This window comes from Coturnix japonica, chromosome 16 (genome assembly GCF_054131305.1).
Source record: "Coturnix japonica strain WE chromosome 16, WE-NBRP24, whole genome shotgun sequence".
In the NCBI taxonomy this organism is placed as follows: Eukaryota; Metazoa; Chordata; class Aves; order Galliformes; family Phasianidae; genus Coturnix; species Coturnix japonica.
This window is the reverse complement of record NC_140678.1, coordinates 3,522,931-3,539,106: the sequence shown is the minus strand read 5'-3', so window position 1 is coordinate 3,539,106 and position 16,176 is coordinate 3,522,931. Positions and strand designations below refer to the sequence as shown.

Sequence of the window (16,176 nt, the reverse complement as noted above, 5' to 3'; positions counted from 1 at the left end):
TGCAAACTTTCAGAGTAAAAAGTATAGAAAGTTAAACAAGAGATATTCGTTATTTTAAAACATGTGCAGCTATTGAACAGAGCATTTATTCCCCCTAGCAACTGCGCTTTCCTGGGATGGGCTTTAGTGAACACGCTCAGAATGCTCCTTGAGATCCAGAACCCATCACTCCTTCCCCTCTTGGGGCACACAGCACATAAAAGTGAGGGTTGTTTTACATTTTTCTCATCTATAAGGCAGAAATTCTTTTAGAATCGATCGCAAAGGAAATATGGAGGAGGTACTAGGGGGGAAGCTCGGCTCCTTCCCCGAAGCTGGCTTTCAAAGAATGGCCCTATCTGCAGTAGATCATCATTTTTCCTCATTTCAGAATTGCCACTTTTGCTCTCTCGGTCCTTGGGCGGCTGCCAAGCAGCTGCGATTCACAAAGGCAGCAGTCTGGGGCACATTATCAAACATTATTGGAGAATCGTTCCTTAAGAGCGGGCATTGGGGCCAGAGGCCGAGGCAAGAGAGCACGGCGTTCCACTCCCAAACATTCAGCCCAGGACCATAATTTGGCGATGTCCAAAGGAGAGCTCAGGAGCTCGTTGTGTTATTTTTCTCGTTGTATCGTAAGGAAACATTGGTTTAGGTGATCTTTGTGTAGCAAACGCGAACTGCCCAAGCCCTGAGCTGCCACTGCACACCGTGGGGCATAGGGCAGAGCAGCACCTTGCCCAGCACCGTCAGCTCACACGCAGTGTTTCTGGGCTCGGTTCCCTGCGCACGGTCCGGGGATGAGGCCGGCCGTGGGGCAGCCGCTGCGGGAGGGGATCAAACCCCCCAGTCCCGCCTCGCTGGGACCAGCAGCTCCCCGATGCACCGAGGGTCCCTCGCAGCGCCTGCGGGCCGTGGGCCCACCGCCATCACCCCGCGTCACGGACGGTCCCCCCACGCTCCCCGACCCCAACTCCCACGGGGATCCCCGCGGCGCCCCCAGGACGGGGGTCCCTCAAATCGCCCCTTCTCAGCGCGCACAGATGCGGACCCATCAGTGCCCCCCAGCGTGGGGACCCTCCCACCCCCGGCACCCCCGGACCGAGGTGTGTGGGGGTGCAGGGGGGGAAGGGGAGGTTGGGGGGAGGGGAGGGTCCCGACTGCGCTCCCCGCGCTGGGGGGGGCGGTCAGGGGCCGCCGCTGGGTCCCGCTCCGCTCCGCCCCGCTCGGGCTGCGGCCGCCGCCGCCGCGTCCTTTTATACCGGGGCTAAATTTAGGCTGCGCCCGAGCCGCTGCCTCCCCGCCCGCCCCGTCCGGGACGCGTTTCCTCCGCTCCCTGCAATTGGCCTGAGGGCGCCCGCGCCCGCGTTATAAGGTGGGAGGGCGGCTCTGCGCTCCGCGTCCCGCCCGGCCGCACCATGGCGCTGAGCGATACCATCCTGCCCTCCTTCGCCACCTTCGCCAGCCCCTGCCGCGAGAAAGCGCTCCACGAAGTGAGTGCGGCCCCGGCCCGGCCCGGCTGAGCCCCGCTGAGCCCCGCTGAGCCCCCCGCGGCTCTGCCCGCCCCGCTGCCCCCCGACCCCCGCTCCTGGCGGCACCGCTAACCTTCTCCCTTTTTCTTTCTTCCCCCAGAGGTGGAAGTGCGAGCAGGAGGCCAAGGCCCCCGGCGGCACCTGGGGCGACCTCTCCCCACGCAAAGAGGATGAAGACCTCAACAACGTGCTGGATTTTATCCTTTCCATGGGCAGCGACGGCTACGGCCAGGGGGCTGCCGGCGGGGAATATCCCCCCACGCAAGGGGAGAGCGGAGGCTTCTACCAGACAAACCCAAATCCGGGATGCTACAGTGCCCTGGAGCAGGGCAGCCCCCCACCATACAGCGCCGGCATCGCACCCGAGATGATCCGCCCTGAGATGGACTCCAACTATTGCCCACCTGGCAGTGTACATGGGCGCTTCTTCGTGGCGCCCAGCTTTGGGGCTCAGCAGTTTGTGGACAACATCAAACCCGAACCCGACATGGACAGTTATGGGCCAGTCCTGGGTCTGGTGCCCCAGGCGTGCCCGAAGATCAAGCAGGAGGGCAGCGCGACCTGCATGATGGCCTACGAGCAGCCGCGGGTGGCCAACTCCCCACAGATCCCTGGTGCCGAGACACCACCGCTGAGCCCTGACGACCTCATGGTGAATGACTGCCACACACAGATGATGTGCCCTTCATCCTTCCAGCAGAGCTACCACCCGCCCTCCGGCTTCCACCACCAGCAGACCCACCTCCAGTACCAGAACACCTCCCAGTACGGCCTTTTCGAGGACAGCCTGCCCCTCCAGCCCTCTGCTCCCCGGGGCATGCTCACCCCTCCTTCCTCCCCACTGGAGCTGCTGGACTCCAAGCCCAAAAGAGGCCGGCGCTCCTGGCCTCGCAAGAGGACGGCCACGCACACCTGCACGTACGCGGGCTGCGGGAAGACCTACACCAAGAGCTCACACCTGAAGGCCCACCTGCGGACACACACAGGTAAGCTGGGCTGGGTGGAGCAGTCTGCAGCAGTGTCAGCTTTAACCCTGTAGTCTCCCAGTCCCTGGGGCACTCACAGCTGGGCTGTGACAGGTGGTCAGACCAAGAGTGTCTGTGTGGGGGTCAGGGCTGTTCCAAGGGCGGCTTTCGATGCCCTTTCTCAGTGGGTTCCCAGGACAGTGGAGGAATGGGCAGAGCAGCATGGTGGCTCCGTATTAGATCTGACTGTAGAAGGGAAGGGCTCTGTGTTGTGCGTTGGGATGAGCGCTGTGTGGGAGTGCCGCGCTGAGTCACGCTGTGCTTCCCCGGCAGGTGAGAAGCCGTACCACTGCAATTGGGAGGGCTGCGGATGGAAGTTCGCCCGCTCCGACGAGCTCACCCGCCACTACCGCAAACACACCGGGCACCGGCCCTTCCAGTGCCACCTCTGCGACCGGGCGTTCTCCAGGTCGGACCACCTGGCCCTGCACATGAAGCGGCACATGTAGCCGTGGGGCCCACCGGACTGTGCACGTTGTGAGTCACTCGGGTACAGAGCACTCCGAACCTGTAGCTGGTACTACGTGGGGAGGCACCGGCCGCCAAGGATAGGACACAAGGAGACCCAGCAGTCAGTGTCTCCTGCACAGAACATGACGAGGCGGCGTCTGCGACTCTGCCCGCGCCGCGTGGGGAGGACAGGGGTTATTTATGCAGCTTCTGTGAAGGGCAAACTCCGTGAGACTCCATACAGATTGTATGGAAGAAGCTGTAAATATCCTTTGTTGTGTTTTCTGTTTTGGTTCTAACTGCCCTAAGCTTAACGAGACAATGTTTGTATGGAAACTGCCTGAAGTTGACCCTAGGAGAGCTTAAGGGAATGTTACTGTAGCTCGATGTTATTTTAGATCTTGGCTGAAGGCATGGCTGAGAGAACACTCCTATTGTTAGACTGTTTCACAGGTGCAATAATACTCATGTTTGCCATGATCTACACTAGAAGTACAGGGCTTGATGTCTTGTAAGAAAATAACCTATTTTACTGTAATTTTTTTTTATATATTGTAAATAATTTTATACAGTGAGAAATATTGTATATGTAAATAGAAGACAAATGGGTATTTTGCCTATTTCTGTTTTTATAAAAATGTGGTTTGTTTTTTGTTTTTTTGTTGTTTTTTTTTCAATGTTTGAAAACATTTCATCTTTTTAATAAAACAAGTTCTTAATTGCTGTGGTTCATCCGTGTCCTTCGGGGTTCCCCCCAGCTCCATTCCCCACAACCACCTTGCTGTGCTTGGAGCCTTTGCTGTAGGAACACCACCAGCAGCTGGGCTTGTTGGGGCTGCAGGTCAGAGCAGATAACAGGGCAGCAAACATGGAACCTCACAGTGCTGTACCAGAAGATCAGACCGGAACGTCGCTCGAATTCCAAACGCTTCCTAAAAATGGTTAAGTAAAGCAGCGGTGTAATTTCAGTCTCATTTCTAGTTTATGCTGGACTGCTTTAATAGCATCCTTAATGTTTTCCAGATGCAGTTACACTTTCGCCAGCAGTGTGTGGGTTTTTACTATAAATTTAAACACTGCATTTTTGTAATTACGGAGGCTTATTTTAAGGCATCCTTGTACATAAATTACTGCCGCTCTGCAGAGCTCAGTGCGGAATTCCAATAGAACAGTGGTGGAATTTAAACATAAATTCACAGCGCAGGTTCAAATACCTTCATAACTCATTCCCAAAAACCAAAATTCACCTCATAATTCTGAGTTGTACCTGGCTCTCAGCAGCTAAGAAAGGTATTCACTGTTCTGGAGGAGAAGTGAAATAGTGATCTGGAGTCTGAAAACTGCTTTGCACTAAGTGGATGTTGCTGCAGCTCCGGCATTGCACGGCTCCTCCACAGCTGTAAATGAGATCATAACTCCAAGTGCTGTATTTATGCAATTACTCTGCAGCTCTAATGAGGATCCTCTGGTTTCCCAGCAGCAGTTCAGCTGTGAGCCCCGATACTGCTGCACCAAACGCACTGTTGTTAAACGCAGTGGTTTAGCTCAGTATCGGAGCATTTTCCCTTCACACTGCAGCACTTGCAGTTCGATTCCAGTCCGGGCTGTGACTTCTTTCTGCCTTCACAGTGCAGAACACAGGAATGGAAGCAGCAGGAATACATGGAAAGTACAAAAATAGAGGTCCTTCTGTGACAGCAGAGCCTGCAGTTGTTCATGTGGAACAGATGTACTTCGGGCTTCTAACCATCCACATAGAAGAATGAGTTCCACGTTTCACTTTTATAGCTCTTTCAAAGTGAAAAACAAGGGAGATTTAACATTTCCTCATTAAAAACAAAACTCATTTATTTGCTAGAGAAAAAAAAAAAAAAACACAAACAAATAAATAAATAAATAAAATTGCACAATCTAATTCCAGAAAGTGAGGATGACTTAAAGGCTCTCTAAATTGAGCACGTGCGGCATTGCAACAGTTCGAGGTATTTCCTTCTCTTTCCCCATAGCTGAAGATTTTTGGATTTCAGCACAGCTTTTGGTGCTTAGAGCCTTCAGAAAGGAATCCTCACCCCTCCGCTCCCCATTGCTCTCTGCCTTTGCTGTGCTCTGTGGGAAGAGTTGGGAACGTTCAGGTCCTGGCAGGTGTCAGTGCTGCTTTGCACTGCACCGCTCGGTGATGGAGTGGGAAGCACGGAGAGTGGAGGCACCTCAGCCACCCTCATCTCAGTCCCAACGCTGCTCTCCAGCACTGAGAGCACCAGGGCTCCTCTCTAACCTCCATGGGAGCAGAACATCAGGCCGTTTGTATTTGTCCACTTTGACACGGGGGAGGGACAGCTACGACCCAACGGGTGCAGAGCTGTGAGCCCTGAGCTGTCTGCACACACAGATAAAGCACACAACATCCCCCAACCACTCTGCAGCACGGAGTGTGACAGAACCACAGAGTGCTTTGACTTGGGAGGACCCTCAAATGTCACCCGGTGCCGCTCACCCACACTGAGATCTGCAGCCCTCGCTGTCGCAGTGGGGTCACTGGGCTCTGAGGCTGGCAGCCAGCACTGCCCACTCCCCTGGCTCTCATGGCTCCAAATGAGGCCTCATTATCTCACATCATGACCAGGAGAGGAGATGCCACCTATAAACAAGTGGGTCTTGCCCGCGGTGCTTCCAGACACATTGCAACACAACTGAACATAGGGGCAGTGCCACCCCCTTATACAGAAACATAAAGATATATCAAGATAAATCAACACAGACCTCTGAGGATGGGGAGGGATGAGAGGCACAACTGAATAAACCAATAAAGGTTCATCACCAACTCTGTTTTATTTGCCGGAGGGAGGGGACATCTGAGAACTTCAGTGTGGTCGTCACAGGAAGCTGCAGCTTTGTGAATCTCAAGATAATCTCATGGCACAAAAAAAAGAGATGCTGATCTCATCCCTCTCATATTCTATTATGAGTAACTGCCAGCTCTTTTTTTAATTGCTTCAAATTAGTACATCCAGTGCGTAGTGTGGCTCCACCAGCCCACAGTGCGCCCATTGGGCAGCAGGAGAGCACCAGCAACCCACAGAGCGCTTCATCACAGCACATCACTGTAATTATGGGAGTGAGTTTGATGGAGGCAAAGGACCCACAGCCCTGAGCAGCTCCCAGAGCACATGGGGACCATGGAGGGGTGGGAAGAGCCGTCCCCACCAGCAGCACCCCAGGATGGGACAATAGGAGAAAGAAAGGTGCTGTCAAACCCGATAGGAGGAAAGAAAGAGTCCGTTGTAAACAATGTTTTCACACATACTCTTGTGAGATACCACAGAGATGGGCTCAATCTACTTGCGAGATCGATCGGTAGATTAGATAGAGCAAGCCGAGCACAGAAACGAACAGATCCTGCACAGTGTTCCAAGTGAAAGTTGTAACAAACGCATCTGAGTTTGAGCACAGCTCCATCCATCCCACACCGCTGTGCGGGGCGTTGAGCTCCAGTTCTCTGCAGAGCCCATATTGCACTGAGCCCACTTTGCTCTGCAGAGCTCAGCCCCGCTCCCAAGCTCAAGGGGTAAAACCCCATAACAGGAGCTGGGCCAAAGCCCTCCTGCTGTCCCATAGACTCCCAGCAAAGCGCAGGGGGTGGCAGCTGGGAGGGCAGGAGCTGTGAGTGGGGCAGTGGTCGCCCTACACAGGGATGGGGGATTTCAGCCCGGGCTGCTGGTGGCCATTTGCAGCCTGCCTCCAAACGCTGCCTCCAAACGCTGCCTCCCGCTCACCCACAGCCCTCCATCCACAAAAAGTGCCAAAAAAAGTTTGTCCATTCTTCAAATTATAGGATTGTGTGGTTCTGTGGTTTTCTGTGGTAGAAACTCTGTGGTTTCCAAAGCTATTTTGTGCACCTATAACAGAGAGTGGCTGTTAAGCTTTGCTTAAATTTAATTTTCTGAGCCAGAATCCCGAGTGTTAGCAATTTCTATTGCTATATTTAAATAAAACAAACGCAACAAAGTCATGTAGCCATCGCCATGGGAACGAGCAGTGTTGGGGGAAACACAAAGAGGTAAATTCAACCCAAACCCTATGTAATATGACAGGGAGAGCTGTCCCTGCTGCTGATGTCTGAGACATCCGCGGTGCCGCACGTGAACCTCCTTCATGGGCTGAAGCAGCCGCGCTCGGCTGCGTCCATGTGGGTCCCACCTGCTGTCAGCACACGGCCAACAGCCACACCTCAACACAGACCCACAGGATGGGATCCACCAGCCAAGCTCTGCCAACCCAAAGGAGGGAACAGGTTTGACTTGGAGACCCCATGAAGCTCTGCTTTGTTTGATCCCAAATGCCCAGTTCCCCAGAGTGAGATTTTTAGCTGTGAAATGGAGCCCTGAGCTGCTGGTGCAGAGGAGACGGATTCATGTTGGGCTGAAAACATTTGATTTCATCTTTTGAGGTCTGACTTTTCAGCCACAATTATTTGATCTCGTAATATTTTATGTAGACACAAAATGAGTCATCAGCACAGCTTTGCAGAATGAAGATGTGTTCACTTTGCAGAAAACACCTTTCCAAGCACAAGGAGAGCAGGAACAACAAAGGCTGCAACCACAGTCTGCATTACTTACCTCCTCATTTAACTGCTCCAGTTTTAATTCCTTGTAGTCAATCACAAGTATTCCATGCTTTGTAGTGAGCATAACTTGGGCAGAGCAGAAGTTGTGTTTGAAGTTTACCTGCTGGAGGTTTGTAATTAGATATGGTATCCCTTTAAATCACTCTCACATTGGTTTCTTGTACTTTGCACAGCTCGGAGCATTCCTGGCGTTCTGGCCTATCATTATGTCATCAGGAAACATCTGGAATATCCCACTGGACATCCCCTGTGACATTTAATATATTAGAAGAAAGCTACTGAGCCTGAGGCCTAAACACAAACCAAAACACACCGAAAAAACCTCAAATCCCAACAACTCCCCTTTTTGTTTTTCACAGCCTGTGCACAATGACAGCGTTGGTGGGTTTGGGTAGATTTTACATCCAGAAGGAGGGATGTGGGGATGGGTACCCTGCAGTGTGAGGGCGGTGGAGGAGCACTGGGCTCTGCTCCCACCAAGCACTGAGGACATGATGGGAGGTCAGAGGAGCACAGGGCTGCGCTCACACCGGGCCAAGCAGTGTCAGTGGGAGGGAATGCTGCAGCATTTCTAGGAGGTGCTGTATCAGCAAATGCTGCCTTTGCTCTGAGGGCTCACAGCGGAGCTCGGAGCAGCTTTATGTGTGAGCTTCCATTGGAAGCCATCCTTCCCCAGCAGGCGCTCCCGGAGCCACAGTGCTGCCGAGTTGGCCACGGATAGCACAGACTGGGCAGAAACATGGAGAAGCTTTGAGTTGGGATTTCGTTCAGGTCAGCTTCCAAAAGCTGAGAGGGACCAAACACAGAGCTGCGTCCCACGTTTGTTTTGGTTGTTTTTTTACAAGGGAATAGGTGGAGTTACATAGTGACAGGACTCGGGTATGAAGAGCTAATGCCACAGCGCAGCAAAACCTGGCTTCAAAACATCAACAAACTAAAACTATTGCTGGAGAGCAATCCTGAGACAAACCTGCCTCGGCAAGCTGCTGCGAGCCATGGCAGCGTGTGCAGAGCAGAGCAAATAAAACACTCAGGAGAATAATGAGTCAAAGTGAACAACACAGGATAGCATGGCAGTGAGGTGTGTTTTTCCACTGAGCAGAAGGAGTTCATCCCTGCTGAGCTCAGACCCCTCCCTGCGCGGCCAGCCGGGATGCTCAGCACTGCAGCATCAACCATCGCTTTGGGGTGGGCTCAGTGTTGGCTTTTCTGACTGCTCAGCTCTGACCGAAGGTGGCTGCAGCACAGCAGGGAGGTGAGGGCAGGGCAGGAGGGAAGGAGAAAAGGATCAGCACAGAGAAAGGTGGTCGTTGGACGCGAGATCCGTCAGCTCGACGTATGGACCAGAAAGAAAAACAGCCAAAGGCTGAGAGCTCCAAAAAGTAACTTCTCATTTATTATGTTAAACAATAACATTTCTCTTGTTATATTAAACAATAAGCACGAGTGGGTTAAAATTAAAATACCTTTCTTTCAATGCGTTACGATCAGCAAAAGATAAATATAACTACAATAATGTACATTTTTGGAGATATTAGTCAAATTCAGGTCAACATCGCAGTTTCCTCTTCATTTCCACCCTTTTTAGGTCAGACTAAAGAAATCATACTGAAAGGGACACCAGAAAGAGCAGGCCATGCTAACAGCTGACAGAACCCCAGTCACCAGTTTTGCTTTGGAAGGTAAAGGGGAAAGCAGAAGTTGCCAAAAGAAAAATTCCATTTTGTAACAAATTTGCCTTTATTTATAAAACTTTCAAGTAAAAAGAGCAGTATAATGACTGATAAAACAAGTGTGTCAATGAATAACAGTTAACATATTTACTCTTAAAAATAAATCTTCTATAATTTCACCATACTGAAAGCACGACTGTTTCAAAGTCTGCGATGGGATGCAATGGTTGACACACCACAGCTTCACTGCTCCTCTGGTGCAGGAAGAGGTTGGAAGGTTATTAGCATGGAACGATCACTTTAACAGAGCTGATACTCAACATCCCAATTAAAGAGAAGTGGAATTCCTGAGAGGGAGGAATCAAACACAGCAGGTGGCAGAAATCAAACATTGGGAAAGCAACGATTCTACCTGGACCAAAATTCCTTGGGCCGTGGTTCTACAGAATAAATACTCTTCTCAATGGAGAAACACTAAAGAAGAAATAATAACCCCAAAAGGATTATAAGAAGAATCCAAGAAAAGTGCATTATTTCTCAGCATAAGATGACAAAATAATTCCTACAGAACTTGTGACAACAGATTTCAAAGACGAACAAAAAAGGTGACAGACACAGCTCGGGACGTCCCACACTCTGGGAGCACTGAATACAGCGAGGACTAATGGTCCTCATAGGGCAGCCATCTCAGAAGGAAGAGTTGGCCAACACAAAACCAATCCATGCAGCAGTATTTCACAAGTACTACTTCCATGAGCATCTGCTTTTATTGCAGAATGCCTGCTGTGTTTTATAAGGAGAGTGTGTGACCACGTCCCAGGAAAACCACAGGATGCAAATGTGAGCACACCGGTCTATAAGAGAACACACAGCAACTCAGCACCTGCCCTACACGCAGTGCTTGCATGCGTAGGTTCCCTATAGCTGTTGTGCCTCAGTGCTGTGTGCAATGCCTGGTTTTCCACAAGTCACTCCAGCAGTGATGATACTCCACATAAGACAAACATGTGCCCCTATAAATGCCCACTGACTTCAGTGTACCACAGCCTAATCATCCGTCCAAGAAGAAAGCAGGATCACCTCCACCCCTTCCCCAAAGCCAACACATTGGTGCTCCTCCCAAAGGAGCAGCTCAGGTGGAAACAGAGGAAAAAGAGAACTGAAGTCCAACTGAGCATCAGGTGCAACCTGTGTATGTGGAATGAGGTGATGAGACTTTCACCTCAGCACCTCCATGTGTGAACTGTGTGTGGGGGGAGAAACTGCTCCTTAAAAATAGTTGTTTTTTTTTTTTTTCAAATGGGGATGGAGGGAGAGAAGGCAAAAAAAACCAAAAAACAAGTAAATGCAGGGAAAAATCATGGCCTCAGCCTGAGAAATAGACAACACACGGCCCACACATGCAAGAAGATCAGAAATTAAGCCTACACTGCAAAGCAACTGAAAAGTGGGGCTGAAACACTCCGAAGGACGTGAGTTCACACCCAGTGCAGATGATAGCTACTTTCTGCCAGGTCTCTCACGTTTGGCACAATGAGCGAACGCAGCTTCTCAAGCCAATGACAGAAATCTCAAAGCAAACTGACTCACAGCAGTCACTCCTCCTTTCTTCTTTGTTTTCTTTCACCAGAACTTTGAAATTCTAAGGGACATCACCTCATCCGTATTTCTGTACAGATCTCATCTCTGTGTCCAGCTCTCCATAGAGAATACACACACAAATGTTCATATATAGAATATATATGCATATTCTACATATCTGTTGTATATATACATCTTATGTACAGCACAAGTAGCTATATACTAGGCATAGTATGTGGGCATGTATAGTATATACACACACTATTATTACATCATACAATACATTATATATATACACACATACTATGGATCTCAAAATGTACACTGTATATTCACTGTGTATACTCACACATTATATACCTTGCAATGTACATATTTTATCTGCCCAAATAGCACAAGGCCTATTTGTGCTTCGAATTTCACTGTTCTGGAGGAAGAATGAGATCAGTGTCTTGCCAGAAAAGCTTTTTGTCTTAGAAAATCAAGTGCAGTTATGATACAAAATGCTCAGTTACAGGCATAAGGGAAGAACGTGGGAAATCATCTTTTCTACGTGGAAAACTGTATTAAATACACAACAGGGAGAAATCACAGCTACGTTTTCCTCTACTTCATTGTCTCAAATTTTACGTAAGAAGCGTTTCAATAAAGTGAAGGTAGCAAGATCTTACAGCGCAGAAGGGTCACGTTCTGTCCTTGCTAATTCACTTGATCTTCTGTTGCTTGTTGAAGCAAATAGGAAGAATGAGTCCATAAGGAAACAGGAAAATGAGCAATTAGTTCTAACGCTATGTGGAATGCTGGATTAATTCACATTTCTGCCTTCCTGCTCAGCAGCTTGAAAACACCGTTCCCTGCCTGAGAAGCTTTATAAATGACAGTATTTCTGAGCACTGCCAAAGCAGCACAGAGTCTTGTTATGGTACGTAACACAGACAATGAATCAAGCTGTTCAGCTCATCCACCCTGTCCCACTGGAGTGACATCATCCAAGTAGTATCCAAAAGTGGTTTTCCTTTCTGTGATGGCACTACGTACAAACAGGGTTTTATTACAGCAGAAGAGACACTACAAAGACTCATGCCCAAAAGAAGATGAAAAGGAGACTCTTACTCATGAATACAATTTGTTTAACTTCACTGAGATTCCTACTCTGCAGCCACTCAATTATGAAAATTACTCTTTCACGGCAAGTTTGATCTCATGTTAGCTACAGACAGACCAAGTTTGCTCTCAGAGGCGTTAAGTCCTGCAAACCAACTGAAAAGAAAATGTGCTCATGTTTTAATACGTTTGATCATTTAATCTGATGTATTACAGAGAAAAGTGAGAAGGGATCTCAAATCAGACTCTGCAAGATTAGAAATCCAACTGCACTCACACGGGTTCATTCAAAGAAGTACTGAAGTCATCCCATGGTTGCTCTGGTACTGCAGGGCATCATCTCCCTTTCTGAGGCAAATTAAAGGCTCACACTGTTCACAGCACAGGAGATACAGCAGAGCACTGCCACTGCTGTGTGCACACTGAGATGGGCTTTCGATCTGATGTACTGCTGCAGGTGTAAAGGAATGGATGTGCACGTGTGGATGCACATACAAACATGCACTCACCCCTTTGCACAAATGCCTCAGACAATCAACACTCAGAACTACTATTAAGATTTAAATAATTCAACCTGATTATCTCTGTGAAGGAAAGCATCCAGAATAAGGCAGTTACAACAGAAGGGGGAAAGACTGCTTTTGTTCAGGAAACAGGCACTGTCATTGTTAGGAAAAATAAAAGTTAGGAAGTGAGGGCAGAAAGATGAAACTGCATCAGTGAGGGAGAAGGAATAGCATGTTTTCCAGAAAATGTTACAAGAGAGTGGCTGCATCAGTGAGAACAACGAGCACCGAGCTGCCTTCTGCACTGTTAGACATGGAGGTCCGAAGTGAAGATACCTGAAGCTTTAGAATTCCTGTGGTTATCAGAAAAGGCCATTTTAGTAAGCAAATAATTCACAGATTTATCATGAGGACTTATTTAAATCGGATATCTTAAACACATCGCTGTCCTTACCAGGTGGAAGCACTGAGTACCACAGCTGCATTTTAAAGCCAATCCAGACTACAGGACTTCCATGAGTTATGCATGAAGATGTATATTGTTAGTAACATCCATCTTGCCTTGGCCTTATCACAGCTAAGCAACATTTAATCTGTAACCCCATAAATAAGATAGGTGGAATTCAAGGAACAGAGGTAGAGAGACTCACACACATCGATGGGATAACAGAAATAATATGGTCTATGCTCTGGCAACGATGAGTTGTAGGGCAGAACTCAGCTCGAGTTTGCTGAGCATTCAGTTGTTTGATTCCATATGAAAGAAGCACTCAAACTTTTACCACAATCCTGTAATCACATCTGCATATGAGATTAAGCAAGATTTTACCTGGTCACTCAATTGCCAACCCATCACTTCTCCAGCTTACTACAACAATTAACTCCATCTTTTACAATGTCACCTACAGTTAAAATCCAATGCAAATAAGTGTCTGGATAAGAAAACCTCCTAAGTCACAGAGTTCTTAAATTTGGAGTACTCGATACTATCTATATTGGTATCCATCATATATAAACTGCCAGATTCTTTCATAAAGGCTGTATATCTGGGATAAAAAGGGACCATCTAATAGTGGACTTTGTGCTGAAGGCTTTGACGCAGATAACACCCATCAGCATACCAGGAACAATTAAATAAACGCAGCAAGTGAAAGCTAACTCTATAAATATCTTCTTATAACATTTTCTTTGAAATTTGCACTGCAGCCTCCAAAACCAGGCAGGTAATAAGCCAGATTCACAAGGAGCAGTTTTCTATATGCAACGTTGTCTTCAAGACAAAGAAACTTTGTTTCAGTATCTTAAGATCCTGTTAAGTTCCTTACAAGCAGTAATTTTACCTACAACATATAATACAGTATTTCCTGCATATTACGCACTGGAAAATCCGCGCAGAGCCCAGCTGGATCGAACCAGGCAGTCCTGTACAGAGTTGAAGGTGACTAGAATTATTTTCACAACAGAACAAGAGTTTAGGACCTTTGAAAAGCCGTGTTTAAAGGTTCCCCTTGGCCAGGGAGGTGCCCAGCAGCCCTACGAGCTCGGCATGTCGGCCTTACTGAGCGCAATGGCCAACTCGAGGTCTTCTTGCTCCTGTCTCCGCAGCCGAGCCAGTCTTTCTTGCTCTGCTTTTTCACTCTCACGCTTTGCCCAGGCCAGCTGCTGCTCTTCATTTCCAAACTAAAAAATGAAAATGGAAAATGAATTAATAAATTTACCGGAAAAGGCAGAGAAAATTATCTAAAAAATACAACGAATCAGACTAATTAAGCACGTGAATCGAGTACGCCGAGTTGTCTTAGGTAATTCCTCTGGACTAAGACAAAAATTGCCTCACTGCTTTCCTCCCTTCATCCTTTCCTCTCCTTTATCTCCTCAACCTCTTCCTCTTCCACCCACAGAACAGATCCAGCTGTGCATCCTGCACCCCAAAGGTGCATTTTGGGAGCATAGCAACCCACAGCCAATCTTATGAGTATTAGATTTGTTAGCTTTCAGATGGTAAAACCAAGAGCTATTTATTCTTGTGCAATTCCATTGCTTAATTGTAGCATTTCCTGCTGAGGGTGAGGGGCTTTAATCCTGACTGTGGTGACTGCTGATTCGGGGGAAGTTTCATCACCTAATCAGAAGTTACAGAAAGTTCTTCTGTAACTGTTCTTAAAACACATGCAGATTTCTTCCAGTAAGAAACCATGTAAGGGAACCCACTTCACTTCAGCAGAAAACACTGAGGAAATAGAACACATCTTAACATCCAGCTTCCAATGCCTGGGCTTCCTCAAATGCTTTTAAGTACGCTGCAGCAAAACCGCTCCTAAGTGACGTGACGGTGTTTGCTGCTGACCATGCAGAAGTTTGGTTTGCTTCCATTTTTTGCATGAAGCATTATACGAATACTTGAAATAATTCCATCCTTTAAATAATAATTCACATCCAAACAAATCGACAGCATCGTTTCTTTTTGTTCAGTGTGAGCTTTTGCCAAAGAGGGTGAAGCCAGCAGAAGTGTTGGCAGTGATGCATGTGAATATTGGCATTATATCCCGCTTCTAAGGCTTGCTTTGCAATGCCTTTTTCTGAACGTTCAGGGAAACTTTTCATGTTTCTTAGGAACGGGTTCTTAGGAACTCCACAGAAAGTGGTGGCTTAATTTCAGCTGAAAATATACTGCAAAAATTGCCCAAAGATCCACAGCACTGTAACTGAACACAGCGATGCACCGCTGCAGGGCTGCTCCTTCCTGACCAACCTGCAGCACTGAACTGATTACAGCATAGCCTGAAGGAGCAGCCCCACATCTCACTGCACACCTCGAGGGCACCACCTTCACCTTTTCCATACTGTACTGTATCTACAACTCACAGTTTCAAATAAATGCATCTACTTGTATTTATAAGCCCAACTCTCATTCAGTCTAGTTCAATCATGCTTTATCTGGATGCTTCTGGATGCTCAGTTCCTCACTTTATGTGCAAAATCAAGACAATTTGATGCAAAAATAAATAAAAGAGCCCTAATTAAACACTACTCTTCAAAAGATACGTCAGCTTTCAGTGCCATGGGAGTGCATGTGAGGACCTTTGCATTCCATGCTACTGACATTCAATGGAAGTATCACACCTGTATTGATATTTCACTTTTAGAGTAGATATCCATCCTACTGTCAGCTCTCATTTAAGTACATTGGGTGGAAGGAAGCATTTCAATGCTCACTAAGATTTTAAGTAGACTTTTTTCAATATATAGTGCAGAGAGACTCCAATGGAAGTAGGACTTCTCCATATATCTCACAGACTCAAAAGGAATATTCTACAGCTGGAATGACTGAGAGTAACAGTTACTCTTCCCCAGAAATACAACAAACTTTGGTCAAACTCCCTGCGAGTGTCTTCTTATTATCTGCTTTTTCATAATGGTGAGAACAGCTGTCCTCCTGCAGCTTGCATCTTTGGATAGGACTTCCAAGGTTCTGACAGTACAATTTCTGACTTGTTTACAATGCACAGCTTATATTTCTGTGGGTTAAAGGGCTGAGTAAAAAGCTGGCTATGCCTTATCACAGAGTTAGCTCGGGGATGTAATGCTGGCCATTAGATGCTGAGATGGTTTACACAACTCCTTCTGGCCTCTGATCCTTGTACAGATGGCTCACAAAGAGGTCACGTAACTCAGTGACGTATCACTTTAGATAACTTT

The 16,176-nt window shown here is 47.8% G+C and overlaps 2 protein-coding genes across 9 annotated transcripts in view; one reads left to right on the top strand and one right to left on the bottom strand.

The window, feature by feature from the left end:
• The first annotated feature begins 1,377 nt into the window (after positions 1-1,377).
• KLF2 (KLF transcription factor 2) lies at positions 1,378-3,709 on the top strand. Its single transcript, XM_015886748.2, has 3 exons — positions 1,378-1,472; positions 1,612-2,497; positions 2,810-3,709. The coding sequence occupies exons 1-3, from the start codon at positions 1,398-1,400 to the stop codon at positions 2,983-2,985; spliced, it is 1,137 nt and encodes a 378-aa protein (XP_015742234.2). The 5' UTR covers positions 1,378-1,397; the 3' UTR covers positions 2,986-3,709.
• Positions 3,710-8,987: 5,278 nt separating this feature from the next.
• Positions 8,988-16,176, bottom strand: part of EPS15L1 (epidermal growth factor receptor pathway substrate 15 like 1) — a 38,356-nt gene continuing 31,167 nt past the window's right edge. For all 8 annotated transcript variants that reach the window (XM_015886146.3, XM_015886150.3, XM_015886147.3 and 5 more), the window contains one exon: positions 8,988-14,157. In XM_015886146.3, the coding sequence (XP_015741632.2) occupies positions 14,011-14,157 (147 nt within the window). In that variant the 3' untranslated portion in view covers positions 8,988-14,010. The remainder of the gene's footprint in view (positions 14,158-16,176) is intronic.

What these genes read in the sequence shown, in the direction of transcription:
- KLF2 (XM_015886748.2), top strand. Translation starts at nt 1,398, where the DNA reads ATGGCGCTGAGCGATACCATCCTGCCCTCCTTCGCCACCTTCGCCAGC. An exon ending in GCGAGAAAGCGCTCCACGAA is followed by an intron (nt 1,473 to 1,611) that starts GTGAGTGCGGCC and finishes TTCTTCCCCCAG; the next exon opens with AGGTGGAAGTGCGAGCAGGA. An exon ending in CCACCTGCGGACACACACAG is followed by an intron (nt 2,498 to 2,809) that starts GTAAGCTGGGCT and finishes CTTCCCCGGCAG; the next exon opens with GTGAGAAGCCGTACCACTGC.